Here is a 16881-nt window from a genome sequence, read left to right on the forward strand (position 1 = left end):
TGTTGCCGGGTGAACAATAAACACAGAAACCACCTTCAGGAGTAAACCACGAACACTATTACAACTGTGAGAATTATAGAAGTTTGCATATGCAGTATACTGGGCCTGATTCAGCTTGGATCGCTGAATTGCTAAATTCGCAACTGGGTTGCACGCTTGCACAAGGACTTAAACCGGGGTTGCATTCTGTAAAATGTGACTGCAATCTAAGTGATGGCATCGAACGCTGATGCAGCATTAGGTGGGCACTTCCCAGGCAACAGAGGTGTGACCAGACCATTTTTAGGGCAGTTGCGGTAGGTGCATAAAGTCACACATAGTTGCTGTGAGCCACAAAATGGAGGACCACCAACGCATGCTTTTGCAGCTAGGCTGAGAAGGCATGGGCCTTCCCTAGCTATGCGAACACTTTGCAGCTCTGCGAATAACTTTTATTTCTGCATCTATTGTGCAATCACATCACAGAAAGTACCCTTGCCCTTTGCTGGGTGGCCCCCACATGCTGGAGGAAACAGTTGCAGTACGAACACAAAAAATTGAGGTGAAGGTGAGAGGGGTTGGGGGCAAACTTTTAGTTAACCTTTCAGTGCCTATGCTCCTGGATAGCCACTCTACCTACAGTCAATTACCACACTGTCCGCCAGACTGGATGACAGAAGAATATGCGCTGTTATCTGAAAGCTAATGGGATACTATAATAAAACACACTGCATACTATAAACTTAACATTGGTTGACCATAACTTTTAAAGAAGAATATATACCACCCAACTCTCCTGCCTTAAAAATGGGAACATCCTGATTTTTTTGGGAACGTTCCCGTGTCCATGGCAGGGGGGGGCAGTTGGGAGTCTCCCCGTCACCCATGAATAGATGCTGAGCACATTCGCAAGTATAGGTCACACCACCAAAATTTACGAAAAAACTTGGTACTTATGTATTATCTGGGCTCCCATGTTAAATGCACCCCATTTTTTCATACCCCTACTATCCAACTACGCATGGAGTTGATTTTATATAGTGTGGCGAGCGCAGCGAGTCACCGTGCCTGAAGCGTGGCGAGGGGCCGCGGTCTCATAAGAAAAATGGGAGCCCAGATATTACATAAGTACCAAAAACTTATTTTGTAAAGTTCTATAGCAGATAATAATTGTCAGCCAAAGTAAGAAAAAAAATACAACTAAGCCTTTGCTTTGTACAGTTATAGAATCTTAAAAGTCTTGTTCTCTTCTTATAACATTATATTAACAATAGGCTGTATACTACTCTCAAAAGTTAGGTTTTAAGCAGTATAATGGCATCCACATATGTAAACAAATGAGAGTATTTAAACAAAGCACTCTCTGCAGAATTGTCTATTTAACAGATGAATATAAAACTAGTCGGGAAATATATGCTACCTAGAAATATAAATATTCATTTTCTACACTAACAAAACTATATAGACACCTTGGCTGATATGCAGATCATTGGCTTCTCAGTTAAATAACAAAACAAGAAAAAACATGACTGCCTTTCTAACAGCTGATAAAACAATGAACTATATGTTTTGACACTTATGAGGATTTAGTATTTGTAAGTAATGGCATTCAATTTTTTATTACATTAAATTCCTCTTACCTGAATAATCCCCAGAGAACGGCTTTCTTCTTCATTGCAAGGTAGAAAACTGCAGCATCTAATGGTTCATTGTTTCTTTGAAATGCTGCCTTGGCAACCTGTCAAATACATCAAACGCATCTAAATGCTAGCCTGCTGATATGATGAAGTAATGTGGTAATAATCTCTTATTAAAAGATTGATAATGTACAATATGTGTGGTTCACCTTGTAAATCAGTACCATTCAGAGCATGCTCAAACTTATATGGAGCAACTCAGAAACTCAACTCGACCAGCCATTCTATCAGAATTTCTCAAAGGGCCTTTCATTGGCTGCTATAAAAGCTCAATGTCGACAGCCTTGAGAACATCCCTTTGGTAGAGGATAATAATGATGGCTAATGCCAGCTCTTCAGTTTCGTTTTTAGGGACTTTGGTTTAAAGATATAAAATTATAAGGTTACTACAATGCTCTTTTGCAGTGGTTCCCAAACTTTTTTTGTATCACGGTGCCCTAGAGTATCAGAATTTGATTCACGGCACCCCTAGTGCAAAAGTTCTTATTGAGAAATTTGGAAAAAAATATATTAAATTAAGTAAATTGTGTTTAAACGTCATCCTTAAGGTGAATTATGTGGTGAGGGATAGGATTAGCTTTTGTTTGTACACATTTTATAATCGGAAGCCGCAAACAATTGTTTCATTTATTGTACTGACCAATTTGAATTTGAATTGCTCTTGGACCACCACCCTGAGACACCCTTGCAAGTGTATCAAGGCATCCCAGGGTAACACAGCACACAGTTTGGGAACCACTGCTCTATTTCATTTGAGATTGTATGGAGATTAATTTGGGTAACACCATAGGAGTAGCAAATATTTATAATTAGGGTGGCACCAAGAGGCAGAGATGGAGCAATTCAACCAGTGGGAATGACCTTGCGCATGAATGTCAGATGTTGGACCGAACTTAGCCGCTACATAAGCTGCATAGGCGAAAACAGCAAAATAAGGGGCACACACATGGGGGAATTCATCGATTCCCCAGTTTGCATGGAGGTAGTGGGCTTCCGTGTCTGAATCCCAATTTTTAGGTGCAGGAAAAAGGTTATTTAATTAGCTTTTTACAACCATTCTAGCTGCCAATTAGCATAACTGAATATCCCTCATTGTATGTAACAACATGTTCCATCAATCTCAGTTGTGTTCTTAACATGGGTGAAAAATTCTGTTTTTTTTATTTCTTTAAATCAGACATGCCCTACATACTGAAGTGTTCTTAGCAGACTGGAGGTAAATAAGGTCAGGCAGAGTTTGATAGAATGGCACTAGTCAATAAGGTAGAGCTGGATCAAGAACAAGGGATCCAAAGAAAATCTATGTAAATTACCTGTGTACATGACAAAAATGCATCACATGCTCTAAAGAAGGTAGAAGGTAGGGTGTACTGTATGTACATATTGCTATTGATTCAGAATTGTCCGAAATGGTTAATGTCTATGTACCATAACCTAACATGTGTATTGCTGACTATTAACTACTTACAGTTTATTTAAAAATATATATATTTAATACAAAAAGTATATAGTTGCACTACCCTTTTTATTACTCATAAGAAAGGTAGATACTCATGTACTGTGTATAAAATGTAATAAGTTTAATAAGATATAAGTAATAAGATATAGTTATGTTGTATATTTTACCTTTTCTATGACTCGGCGGAGTGTGTTTATATTCCTCACCCACCAACCAATTCCCATTGCTCTAAGTTCAGACCACTGTGGATCGCCTCTCTGAATAGCAGGGATCATGTTGATTAATTCTTCCTCAGCCTCCGAATGAAATGCCCATGCAAAATGACATGTGGATAACCCTAAAGGATTAATAAACGAGTCTCAACACATGTGCTGCTAGAAAACAATAGAGAAACCAACTGCTACTAATTTCAATAGAAGATAACATAGTAACATAGATCATATTATCATTATCATAACAAGAATGTCATTTCAATTGAACTTACATACAGATGGATTATGGTCCACTGACAACCAACTTAAAAAAAATGTAAAATTATGTTTCTCCCACCTTCAACAGACTCCAAAAAAAAAACAATTTAAGGGAAGTGGAAGTTTAGTGTTATTTTACATTTTAAAGGCCTCCGAAAGTGATAGCGTTAGCTAATTTTTAGGCTGATAAAAACACAATTTTTTATCATTAAGACTGGGAATTCTGCCCACCATTGCTATATCCCCCAGCTATTTTCCTCAATATTGGACTGCTGTTTCCCTTGCCCTCAGACCAATTTCATCACACATGCTGCACAGAGGGAGACCTGCGGCGATCTCGCTGTACAAATCCATGTGACAGGTGCTCCGTGGCTGGCGGTACACCTCCATGGGGAGAAGTGGGTGTGAGGCTGCAGCGCTGCGGTGTTGATCGCTCCCAGCGTCGGCTTTTATTGCAACAGCGCCACGCCGGTGGAAGTGATTGACAGCCTCATCTGACAGGTGCTCCGTGGCTGGCGGTACACCTCCGTGGGGAGAAGCGGTGAGAGGCTGCAGCGCTGTGGTGTTGATCGCTTCAGACGTCGGCTCCTATTCCAACAGTGCCATGCAGGTAGAGGTGATTGACAGCCTCATTCTTCGCTGCACTGTCCTTTCTCGCTGAAGACTCCATTCATTCCAGCCAGTTGCCTGTTATTGCATCAACAGGACTTATACAGAAGAACCGCTCAGCTGATACCATTGTTGTGAGGATAATACAGCAGTTCATCTATCATTGAGCCTTATCACAAATGGCCAAGGTGTTTACCGACCTTCATTTACCCAAACAGCAGCAATACACCTATTCTTCTTAAACCTCAAGCTTCATTACATCAGGAGCTCCCCCAATCACACTGGACATACCATCTACCAGAGACCTAGTCACCCCTCTTGAGAAAGGTGCGGAGGCACCGAAACGGCTGTCGAGGAGACGCTGCCTAATTATGCTAAAATGATGCTGAAATGCAAAGTATAGCTTCTATTTAAGCCTGTTGGGTGTTTATTCTGACATGATCATGACTGGTCTTTTTTGCTGTCTGTGGACAATAAATATGACAATAAATATGTATAATTTTTTTTGCACATTGGACTGGTGCTGGTTTATCCAATTCGTTGGGAGCTGTGAGCATATCTATTTGGACCTAGCACGGTCACCTACATTACACCTATTACATCTACTGTATAAATCTTATATGGATCCAATCACTTAAATACATGGGTATTATATATCAGTGGTGGGTTCAATGCTGGACATTATCTAATTGCTTTTATAAGTATTTTATTATCATTAAATTTGTGATAGTTATATTTATGCTTTCAATAATTCATACTCTCTGAATTAATTTTTTCATAAATAATTGATCATCACAGTGAGCTCTCTCAATTATTTTTGTTTTTGTTTAAAATTCCAGTTTATTCTTTTGGAAGCAACACAATGTCTAATTGGAGCTGTGGTTATTAATTACCTTTAATAATTTTTGTTGTGCCTGATTTTCTTGTAGTTACAAATAAGGCCTCCGAAAATAATAGTGTTAGCTAATTTTTAGGCTGATAAAAACGCAGGTTTTGATCATTATCAGGCTATAGCTTGTTTTCAGCCGTTAACGCATGCGATTTGGGGTAAGTATCCAGACCCATGTGTTATTATGGCTCTGAGGGTTGGTTATCAGGCATTATGCAATAAGTGCTTCCCAGGGAATCGAATAACCACAGTAATTTACTGCGGTTAATTGGATATACCCCCTAAGTATGTTAATTTTGTAATACAGATTTAAAATGCAAGTTGTGTATATAAGGCTATCCTGATTTTAACCAATTGTGTTCAGTGTGCAAAAGGGAATACGTCAAATAGCAGAGTAGAACATGATTACATCCTGCTCTGACTACAGGTGGAGAACCATCTGTTAATTAGTCAAATTAAACAAATGATTCATTCCAATGTAAATGCAATTCTTAGTGCACCCTTGTAATAAATATTATTATTATTATATTATTCGGTTATATTACTGATGTCACAGTGGGAAATCAGTTCTAATTAGAAACAAGTAAATAAATTAGGCGTGTAATATGACACTGATGTGCCATATTTTTTCATGTTTTTTTGTTGTCAATGCTGACACATGTGGACCCACAAATAGTGTACAATTTGACTGGCCATGGTTCGGGCCAGGTGCCTCACTTTGGTAAAGCTGCACTCAACATACTTTACTATTCCCAACCGTAGTTCACGTGCATGGTAAAGTAGCAAAAGGTTTAAATCAAATGAAAAAAAAATCCCCAAAAATTCATGTCCACCTTTCCTTATGGTGACCATAGCCATGTCGATCTTTTGCTTATGTGGACCATATGGTGTGGACCATATGGTGTGGACCAATTAACTGTTGGCCTAGAACAGGCATTGGCAACCTGTGTCTCTCCAGCTGTTGTGAAACTACTAGTCCCAGCATGCCTTGCCACAGTTTTGTTAAAACTGTGGTAAGAAATTGTTAGCAGGTGGGGAGGTACTGCGCTCACCTTCTGGGTGTCTGTACAGTGTGAGCTAAAGACTGTGCGTGACCTTAGAATAATAAAAAGTGTCACTAACAGGTGACACTGTTTAATATTCTAAGGTCACGCACAGTCTTCAGCTCACACTGTACAGACACCCAGAAGGTGAGCGCAGTACCTCCCCACCTGCTAACAATTTTTAACCAGAGCCTGGACCACTCTAGGTCTGCAGCCCCTTCGCACAGAGGTAATTCGAGCGCTACTGTACACCAATCCTGTTCAACCAAAACTGTGGTAAGGTATGCTGGGATGTGTAGTTTCACAACAGCTGGAGAGCCACAGGTTGCCCATTGCGGGACTAGACATTGTCTGTCAGCCACCCGGATACTCTATCAAACAATTCTCTAACAAAAAGAGAAGAAGCACCTTCTACAACATTCAAACTCTAGTACTGAAAAGATACTCTAGTAATAACAATGACACAAAAAACCCAGAACATAAAGAAATCATGTGTGAATATTAATAGACATAAAACTGTACCTTGATGAAGCAGCTGAATTCGATACAATGGGGGAAGGGATGTTAGAAGACACGTGTGCAAGCGCATGGCCAACAAGTACCTCAAGCCACATTCATCTAGATTGTCTCCCCCTGTAAACATATAGAGACTATATTAAATTGATAGCTAAATAAAATCATAACTGGGGATGTGCCCGGTTACAACTGGGCAAAGGTTTGTTGGGAGGAACATCTTACCCCCTTTCATCCACTTAGGAGTCCAATAAAAAAAAAATAGGTACTTATATGTTATAATTAGTACGCTCATACCCTCACTATCCATGTCGGCATGGAGTTGATTTTATATAGTGTGGCAAGCGCAGCGAGCCACCGAGCCCGAAGCGCGTCGAGCGTAGCGAGCCCCGCGAGGGGACACGGAAAACTAAGCAAATAGCTTAGTGGGCGCCCAACTAACATATAAGTACCAAAAAATATCTCAGTTTAGTGGTTCAGGGCAAATAACTGTCACAGTTTCCAGGTCACCCAGCAGATGACAAGGGAGAGCTCACCAATTGTCACATTCCAAAGCACAATGGTGATGGCTGCTATTATAACCTACATACTGAAAAGCAAGCTCTTTCTCTATACAAAAATAGATAATGGTGTACTTAAAGTGGTCAGACATTTGTTTACGTTCTATCCATAAGAGCCCAGGGGATGCAGTTACAATCCCGGCGGTCGGGATCCCGGCGTTCAGAATCCCGACCGCTGAAATACCGACACATTCTCCCTCCGTGGGTGCCCACGACACCCTTGGAGGGAGAATAAATTAGCGTGGCGAGCGCAGCGAGCCCACAAGGGGGGGCGATCCACGTCCCCCCCTTGTCGGCATTTCCGCTGTCGGGATTCTGAATGCCGGAATTCAATACTGAATCCGAGCCCAGAAGCACCTGACAATACTTTAACAAAATGCCTTCACTGCACAGAACACATATGGACCAGGATTTTGAAGTTAAGGTCTGGGCCATACTGCGTTCCCAACAAATACTTTTAGTAGTAAACTTGCTTTAATCTGCCAGATAGCATTACATTGTAGGTTCTCATTGATTGTATGTAGTGTAATCCTCTATTTCATTTATTTGAAGTTATTCATGCAGTAACATTCGGTTTAGTACAGGAACAAGGTTAAAACCTACATTTTATAAAATGTACTTTCCATTTATATTATGTTATTCATACACATTTCTATAGGCTCTGTGATGCATGGTCTACTGTGGCATAAATTATCCCTGGTTTAGCTCTTTTTTTTTTTACATTTCGAACATCTATTTGTCTTGATTGTTTTCTAACTGCTCAATATATATTTGCAGTTTTTCCTTTATTTAATTGTAATAAATCCCAACATCATTATTCACAGTCAAACTTTGGTGATCACAATTACCTGAGTAGTTGTTATCTCTGCTTTCCCCAAGTTCTGTGCTGGTTGTGGCCACTGTGTCAGCCAGAGCCACAAGAAACATCTGTTCTAATCGTGTCAGGCCAGGTAAACTGGAATGCATAAGATGGCTTGAAAGTACGCTGGCATGTTCACGACCAAAGTAGGTAGGCCCATACTGGGACAGGTTGATCACTTTCGATCTCCGTTCTCTTTTTTCAATTTCAAAACCAATGAAGTCATCAGTATTCACACTTTGTACCTGAAACAAATCTGAATATTGATCATCTGCCGTGGTATCAAAACTTAGTTTAGAAGTTTGGGATATTTTCGTAGTCTCTTCTGGAGCAGAATAGGCCGTATCTTGATCAGCAGAGAGTAGTGCATAAAGTGGTAGTGGTGGGATGGAGTCGATTTCTGTGTACTCTCTCGTTCCATCTTTTCCAGTGATAATCATGTCTTTAGCGGTGCTGCCACTTACGCTGATAGTCCGTGACAGGTGGCGTTTTGGAGCAGCTTCATCTCCAGCTTCTAAGTCTTTTACGACTGCAACCTCCCCTGCAATGCACTTAACTAAATGTGAAAGGATGGCTTTTGCGCGTCTAATTTTTCCTAGATCCATAAGTTCAAGCAATTGCGTTGGGTGATATTGTGGAAGGGTTGGAGAAAGCACATGGGCGGCCTCAAAAAGACCCCCATCCTGAATGACAGTTGGACTGCCAAAGACATCATCAACAATAGCAGCACCATCAATCACGCTGGTTTTCTTAGAGATCATCTGAGCTTGAGCAGAATCCGACTGTGTGGGCTTGTCTTCAAAGACTGACGTTTCAGCATCACTGAACCTCAGGTTGTGTTTCCACTGTGCATAGACATGCATTTCGCAATCCATTCCAACTACTAAAATACCATCTCTAACCCAGGACAGAGATACTGGCAGTGAAGGTGTGCCATCCACAGAGGACACCAAGTCAATTGATCTGAGCAGCACCCATTTGGATTTGATGCCTTGCTTTATACTACCACCTAGTGGTAATGTGATGACAGCAATTCCATCCTTGCTGTTGGTCTGGTCAGTAACAATACCTGACAAACGTCCATACATAAAAATATTAGAACCGACTCCAACAGTAAGTATATGCGAGCCATCTTCTTTTGATACCCAATCTAAGTGTACTAAATGTTTGATATTGGGCATGAGATGTTTGTCTTTGTTTAGAAATACATCTGATTTAAAATACACAAATAAGTTGCTGTCAACGCTCACTTTAGCATCAAGCATGCTCCCAACTCTTATCAAGTCATCAAGGTGAATTGTTTGTTCTAGGACCCATTCTGATCCTCCAGTGGATTCACATTCAAAGAGACATACATGCATAGAAAATTCTTTGGAAACAAAGCCATTATGCTGAATGGGCTGCTTGTAAGCTATAGCAAGTCTTCCTGTGTAAGAGCAGCTTACTGCAACTGGCTTTCCTGCCACGCTTACGGAACTGGTGCTCTCATCACGCCCTTCATTCATTAAAGACCATTCCTTCCAGCAATAGCTATGCTGCTCCTCACTGCCTTCATTTTCTTGCAACGTTTGCACACTGCACCTCCAGAACCGCACTCTGTTGTCAGAACATGTAGTAACCACTAGATACGGTGCAAGGCACACTGGGTAAATTGATGAGGAACTAAGGTGACCTGTGGGGACACACATAAATTGTCATAACCTGGTCTTGCTTATCCAATTCATTGTTAGAAAAAATTAAACTATACATGTACTCTAATGGTGCCCGTACATGGAGCAATGTTCTCCATACTTTTTTTACTAGATTGCATCGCATCTAGTACAAAAAGCACGTGATGTGCTACAGCAGTGTGCTTTTTGTACTAGATGTGATGCGATCTAGTACAAAAAGTATGTGCCGCACATAGTTTTTGTGCTGTGCGATGTGCGCAGGAGCGTGCATCACACCCAAAGAAAGCCTCGTGTATGGGCGGCTTTACGTAGGTATTCAATCTGGAATTCTGACTGTCGGATCGGAATCCTGGGCTATTTTCGCTCCGCTTGACAGATACTCGACAGACGGAATTTAATGTTCCGCCTGTAAAGTGTTGAAAAGTGGGCGTGTTGGCGAAAACTGTCACAGATTGTCGAAACACGGCTGTGAATTCAACAATCTGTGACAATCCTGGCGGAAATAGCGCCCAAGAATGAATACCACCCCCTTTAGATCATTTCAAAATTTTCTGTTGAGAATGATCAATTAACTGGTTTATTTAAAATATTTCCCTCAATAAAGAAGGCTGTACAGTGCACAACGCCGTAAATAAAGCTGCTAACTAAAAGCTTTACTGACAAAAAAAGGGAAAGTATTGTCATATTTCATCCACTGTTTTAGGGCAAGCGGAGACAGCCTTACCTGCCGAGGGTGTCGCTCTTATCACTTCTACACCATTTGGGATATCCAGTGGATGGCTGTACACTAGCTTGGAGCTTAGAATCAGTTTACTGGCAGTCTGCAGGTTAGCAATTGATGCAGAGCGAGTCATTGGGGTTGGGCCAGGAGAGGTTTCTGGGGATGACTCAGCATTGACTTGCCCAGGTATGGTAAGAAAATTTGTAGCGTCTGCAGGTTTTGTTGCATCTGCAGGTTTTGCTTTTGGAAAAACATAAAACAATACTTTATAAGTGCCATACAATATATATATATATAGAATAATTTATATTTCTTTTTTTCTTTTTAACGGTGTGCTCATTGTAAACTTGTAGAGATACAAATATCAAATATGTTTTGTCCCTTTACATATACGTACCCACACATGCTTGTACAGACTTCAAGTGAAGATGCCACATGTTCAAGATTGAACGGTTTTGTGTATCCTTTTCTATTACAACAAGGAAAAATTTTTCTGAAAATGGAGGTGGCCGATAACCTGTAAATAATGAAAATATATTATTATAGACCCACAAAAGTGCAACAAAACTCACATTTTTAAATAGAAAACTGTAATCAATTAACTGAGTATCTGCAAAAGCACCTGGTCATGCAGACATAGGAGTATAGCTGGGGTACTTTAAAAAAACAAAAAAAAACCTAAATACCTTAAAATTAAAATGAAAGTCTGACGAAAGCGCTCCCAATCACAAATAATAACCATAGATGTTTCTTTAGCCTATATAAATATCAAGGTAACAATGCAATCATAGATATATACAGTACACTTTGGGAGGGATTACCATGCCCCATCACAACATATTACCTGTCACTTTAGATTGCATCAGCAATGGGCATCCATTGTTGGTTGCAGTGTCACGCTCAAAAGCACTTTGCGTGTCTAAACTCATCTAGCGTTTTGGGTTATCAGAAATAATTGGTGCCCTCCCCCCAAAAAAGACCATATTCACCTTGTCCTTAACCCCAGACACAGAAACTGGCCTAGCACATTGCACTGCGTGGGTTATGCCATATGTGTTGCATCATAGTTATGGTGAGAAACCAGAGAAGCAAATAGCATAACCATAGTATTGTAAGCTAGAAAATGTACACAATTTTTTGCTTTTTAGTTTAGTACGCCCATCTACGCCAATATAGTCTATAGCTTTGTGTTTAGTTTGGATACAAGTTTGGACATATTGATGCCACAAATATGACCCAAATGGTTCACTTTGCAAACAACCCTTATGCTATAGCTAAGTGTTGGTCACATATACTTCCTAGTAAGGGGTGTAAATCACAGGTACCATATTAATCAAATCCTTATATATGGTTCTAGGCCAAGCCTTAAGCGGCATCTCACAAAGCAGGCATCATTGGGTTTGGACTCATTAACGCAAAAAGTTAAGACTAAAAATATCAACCGGATGACAAAGTAGTAACAGCTTGGAGTACATAAGAGACTGTGGCGTATATTCAATCAGTGTCGAAACTGCCGTCTTGCCGAAAAGACGGCAGTTTTCGACATGAATAAATCGGAAAGGGTTCCGATCTATTCAATCTTAGCTTTCGACATGCCGAAAAGCAGGTGGATTGACGGAAGAGCCACTAATTCACCTGCTGTTGACGGAAACACAGCCAAAACTGCTGTGTTTCCGTCATTCTCAATCCGGCATAACAAGATGCCGGATTGAGGCAGGGAGGACGGTGCCGGGTGAGCAGCAGCAGCTTACACTGCGCCGTCCTCCTGTCTGCCACAGCCTGCACCCTCAACCTCCAGCATCCTCCCGTACATACCCGCCGCCTAGCCGGATGAGAGCAGCTCACCTGGCTCCATCCAGGCTCCCTCTCCGGTTCTCGCCAACTCCCGCTGCCGCGCTCACCCGGTCCGAGCGCCGGCCGGGTGAGTGTCAGTCATTGGCCAAATCCAACTTCTGGATTTGGCCAATGAATTGAATAATGGATGCCGGATCCATTCCGGCATCAATTGAATATTGCCCTGTGTATGCTTCTTGCCCAAGATAAAATGTTCAGTTGATTAGATAAGCTTAATTTGAAAATGTAGCCAGAAAAAATATATGTAAAGGATGGGACCTATATTTAATCATTACATACAATACAGACATTTGCGGCCTGGCGCAGAACTTAAATATGCTTAAAATAGTCCTATGTGTGGTCAGAGAAGAGAATGCACCCATATTTAAATATTCAACACAGAGAGAGAGAGAGAGAGAGAGAGAGAGAGAGAGAGAGAGAGAGAGAGATGAAATTGGCACTCCATGATCAAACCATGTCAGAGCATCAGAATACAGAAAATAAATGTTCTGGAGGCAGCCTTCAGGGGACGGCTATGTGCCCTTTCTCAACCTTTTCATTTTTGACTACAACTGTATCCTGGCACCCATCTCTCCTATAACTATATATTATATTCTATTTCTTTTGATACCTTGCGATGGCTGGAAGAAAAACTTTATATTATATTCTATTTCTTTTGATACCTTGAGATGGCTGGAAGAAAACCTCAGTTTCCTTTACTTTTAATTCATCCTTATGTGGCTTGTATCCCAAAATGAAGTCTTCTTGAAATACATGAAGCAGCTGAGTTCGGGAGCCGCACTAGAGTAAAAGGACATCACAACCAATCATTGTTAGAGGACTGCAACATTTACAGCCTGATGGCTATTTAATCACAGAATGTATTCATGGAATACTTGTTTAATACAACAATACTGTCTTGCTATTTCGGAATTGTTGTAATCTAATGTACTTAACTGAAGTCCAAACCCTTCTCTCAGGTTTACAGTACTTTTATGTATATTGCTCTAGTTACAATATTGTGATCTGAATATTTATAAAGCTAATTTCAGCTACACTTGCTGAAGCTGAGGAATGGGCAGCTATTTGCACTTTTACTGGTGGCTGATTGCACCAAAATTGAGGTACAATGCTATACAACATTAGTTACAAGAGAAAAAACAAAAAAGTCAGAGAGAACAAGAAATTAATTCACAGAACAAAACCAAATCTACATACCTTGCTAGTTATCACGTCGAGCTCAATGATGCAACCGGGGCGCGCAGTAGACTGCTGGCTGACAATATTAAACACTTCACCAATAAGTTTCTAAAATAAGTGAGCACGCATTAGTAACAGATCACTGAAAATATGCACAGAGGGAAAGTGGGGTATACTGAAGTATACATTATTCTTACTGGGCTTTCTTTTAAGTTGCTGTCACAGTAAATAAAAAAAAACATGAGAATACTCTTGGGGGGTGGTATATTTACATTAAAATAAACATTATCGTTTATCAAGCAAATCAAATTAGCAACTTCACTGCCAGAGCAATCTGGGTTCACTATATACAGCTCTAAAAGGTACCCATCCACTAGTGCGATATGGGCCCCTTTCATCTGATTTTGGCACATCAGGCCAAGAAATCATATGAAAAGAGCCAAATAGCATGTTTTTTACCTCAGATTCTGATCTGTGCTGCCGGGAGTGTTGAAGGGGTATCACTTGCCATACCTTGCACTAATGGATGGGCACCTTTAGTGAAAAATGATAGAGAGCCACCTACAGATTGTTTTACCACCAGCTCCGTGACTGCCACAGGACTGGTTAAAACTATGACTGGGGGACCCTGCACTGAGGGCCCCCTTGCTATATTGTCACTGGCATTGCCTGGTCAGGCCTAGTGCTATCAGCAAAATTTTCAGGTAAACCTCCAAGTCTCATCTACTACCAGATTAGCGTAACGTCCTTTGGCTAATTTACACTTTGGGAGGAGAATACATAGGGTTTTTTATTTTCTTTTGTGAATTTTTTTTTGCTGAAAACCATGCACAGACCAATTGTAAATATTGTGGACCACAATGGGATCTGTCAGTACCGCAGCATGTTACAGCTTTAAAAAAGAAAAACTGGGTTATATTTAGAAGGTCAAAAAAACTTTTATTGTTGTATTTTAGGCTTAGAACCTGCCAATAATAAAAAGCATACTGTATCCTATCAGTTTTTAGACCACTGGAAAACCTATGTAATAATTTCCCCCTATCCAGTGCATTGATGAAGTGAAAAACATTTTTCTCATTACATATTAAAAAACTAATTCCCATATTTAGAATGTAAGCACTCACAAGCAGGACCCTCTACCCTCGTGTGCTTTTCTTTCTCTTACTTAAATCATCTTTGATGGCACCAAATCCAGCGTCATCTGCTGATGCAGCTAAGGTTTTGTACCCTGTACTTTTCCTCTATTGTATTAAACTATAAGTCACTGTTTTTCTTATTTGTTTATGTACTGTACTCTGTAATTGGGTGCTGCAGGTCCCTTGTGACACCATATAAATAAAGAAAAATATTTGTTCACCAGAATTATCCAGATGTAGATTAGAACATGAATCTCCTTCAGTTTCAGTACATTTTACTATATACACACACACACACACACACACACACACACACACAGCTTCACAATGTAATGGTAGACCGTCTAAACAAAATAACAAGGTAAAAAAAAGCCTTGTTTTGATGTCACACACTGGTTGCAAATAAGGAAGGGAGGTAAGGAGTAAAAAACTTTCCAAAACGAATATACACTACTACTGTAGCTTTATTTATTAGGATTTCGTATAAATAGTAGTATAAAATAGTAATTTATTGCAAGCATTCAGAAAAAGAAAACAAACCATATTAATAATTTGAAACTTTAGTATTTGCCACAATATTCTTAAGTGGAACGTAAAACTATATATGACTTACACAGGACTCTGGGTCTGATAGCTCATCCAGCAGCTTTCGTGCATCAACCACTGCTTGATACAGTCTTAAATTAGTCCCATCAGAGGCTACAAAGCAGGCACTAGCTGAGTTACAGTAGGTGCCTGAAAAAGAAAATGTTTGGCAAAATAGTTTAAATGCACACGTTTCACAATTCAACCTCTCTCTCTCTCTCTCTCTCCTTGGGCCAGATGTATCAAGCTTCAAAAAGTTATAAAGTGGAGAGTGATAAACAACCAATCAGCTCCTACCTGTCATTTTACAAGCCCAGATGTAACATGGCAGGTAGGAGCTGATTGGCTGGCTGTTTATCCCTCTCCATTTCAACACATTTTGAAGCTTGATACATCTGGTCCCTTATATCAAATGATTGAATAAAAACAAGCTATAAAAAAGGTGATTTCTGATTTCTCATTCCAGACACAAGTTTTCACTTTACATTACATTTATCCTAAACACTTCAGACAATTTAATTAAATTGTGATAGTTCTCTTACAATATATTATATGGAAATCTGGCTTTGTAGGTGGAGCATGGTGTAAATGGGGGAGTATACAAGCTTTAATAACCTAAGAGGGGTCATTAGGCAGACTGAAATGTATTTCGCCCATATCCAGTACAAGTCGATAGTATAAAATTGTGTGATACATTATTGTTACCAGTGGTTTAAAATTACATTGTTTTCTGCATAGCACATACAGTACATTTGTGTAGTTATCACATCTCTGTACACAGACCTTGTTTTTGTAACATAAGGACAAACAGACCTACTATATGCCTTGCAGTTTATGCAATGAACAATAAAGAAAGAGTTTGTATACAGTACATACAGTACTTAAGCCAGCATATATGAGACTATGAAGATAAGAGTGAGTCTAGGTGTTGTAACACACATTGGGTACACTGGTCATTAGGTCCAAACACCAGTTAAAACAAGATCAGGTTGAATAACTCATAAGCACGAATTATAGCTTCGCAAGCAGAAACCAGTGTAACTGCTGAAATACAGGCAAGGCACTGAAGTATGTGCACATTCCAAAATGGTGCATGAATAGCCAGGGAGGGGGTACACGACCTTGTTGGCCTCACTCTTGGGGGCATGCCCAGCAGTTACAGACAGGCTGGGCTGCCCCAAGCTCTTCTGTCACTGTAAATAGATGCCACTGTTCCAGCAGGGTGCCTCCAGGAGGACAGGGAGCATTTTGTGGTTTTAAAATCAGACAGGGAACAGTATAAGGGAGTCTTCCCTGTATGAAACTGGGATTTGACTAAGATAGAGAGCCATGCAACGTGTTGGTCTAGTACATCTGCAGCAAGATTGCCATCGATTCTGAGAATCATTCGATAACGGGTCCCCCTCGGATGACTGAAGATATGGATGACACATTCTAGAACTTTCACTTGTAATAGGAGTATTGAATTTGATGTTGCTGGTCATTCTTGAATTGCATGCTGTGTTTTGTTAGCATCATAAATTATGCACCAATTGTATTTCCATATTTTAACATATTTTTAGAGCTTTAGAGTAAAAGCACATGCAATCTGCTTTTAATAATGACTGATCAGACATGCAGCACGTCTGATCAGAGGCCCAACCATACGACCCGCGGGA

The 16881-nt window shown here is 40.2% G+C and overlaps 1 protein-coding gene across 2 annotated transcripts in view; it reads right to left on the reverse strand.

Moving 5' to 3' along the window:
* DMXL2 (Dmx like 2) overlaps window positions 1–16881 on the reverse strand; it is a 122471-nt gene that overhangs the window by 36966 nt on the left and 68624 nt on the right. For both annotated transcript variants that reach the window (XM_083183914.1, XM_083183915.1), the window contains exons 13-21: window positions 15252–15373; window positions 13521–13610; window positions 12986–13103; window positions 10867–10986; window positions 10473–10709; window positions 8068–9750; window positions 6669–6779; window positions 3303–3472; window positions 1620–1717 (exon numbers count right to left, since the gene is read on the reverse strand). In XM_083183914.1, coding sequence (XP_083040040.1) covers window positions 1620–1717; window positions 3303–3472; window positions 6669–6779; window positions 8068–9750; window positions 10473–10709; window positions 10867–10986; window positions 12986–13103; window positions 13521–13610; window positions 15252–15373 — 2749 coding nt within the window. The remainder of the gene's footprint in view (window positions 1–1619; window positions 1718–3302; window positions 3473–6668; window positions 6780–8067; window positions 9751–10472; window positions 10710–10866; window positions 10987–12985; window positions 13104–13520; window positions 13611–15251; window positions 15374–16881) is intronic.

Source organism: Crinia signifera, chromosome 4, assembly GCF_055691185.1.
Source record: "Crinia signifera chromosome 4, ASM5569118v1, whole genome shotgun sequence".
Classification (NCBI taxonomy): domain Eukaryota; kingdom Metazoa; phylum Chordata; class Amphibia; order Anura; family Myobatrachidae; genus Crinia; species Crinia signifera.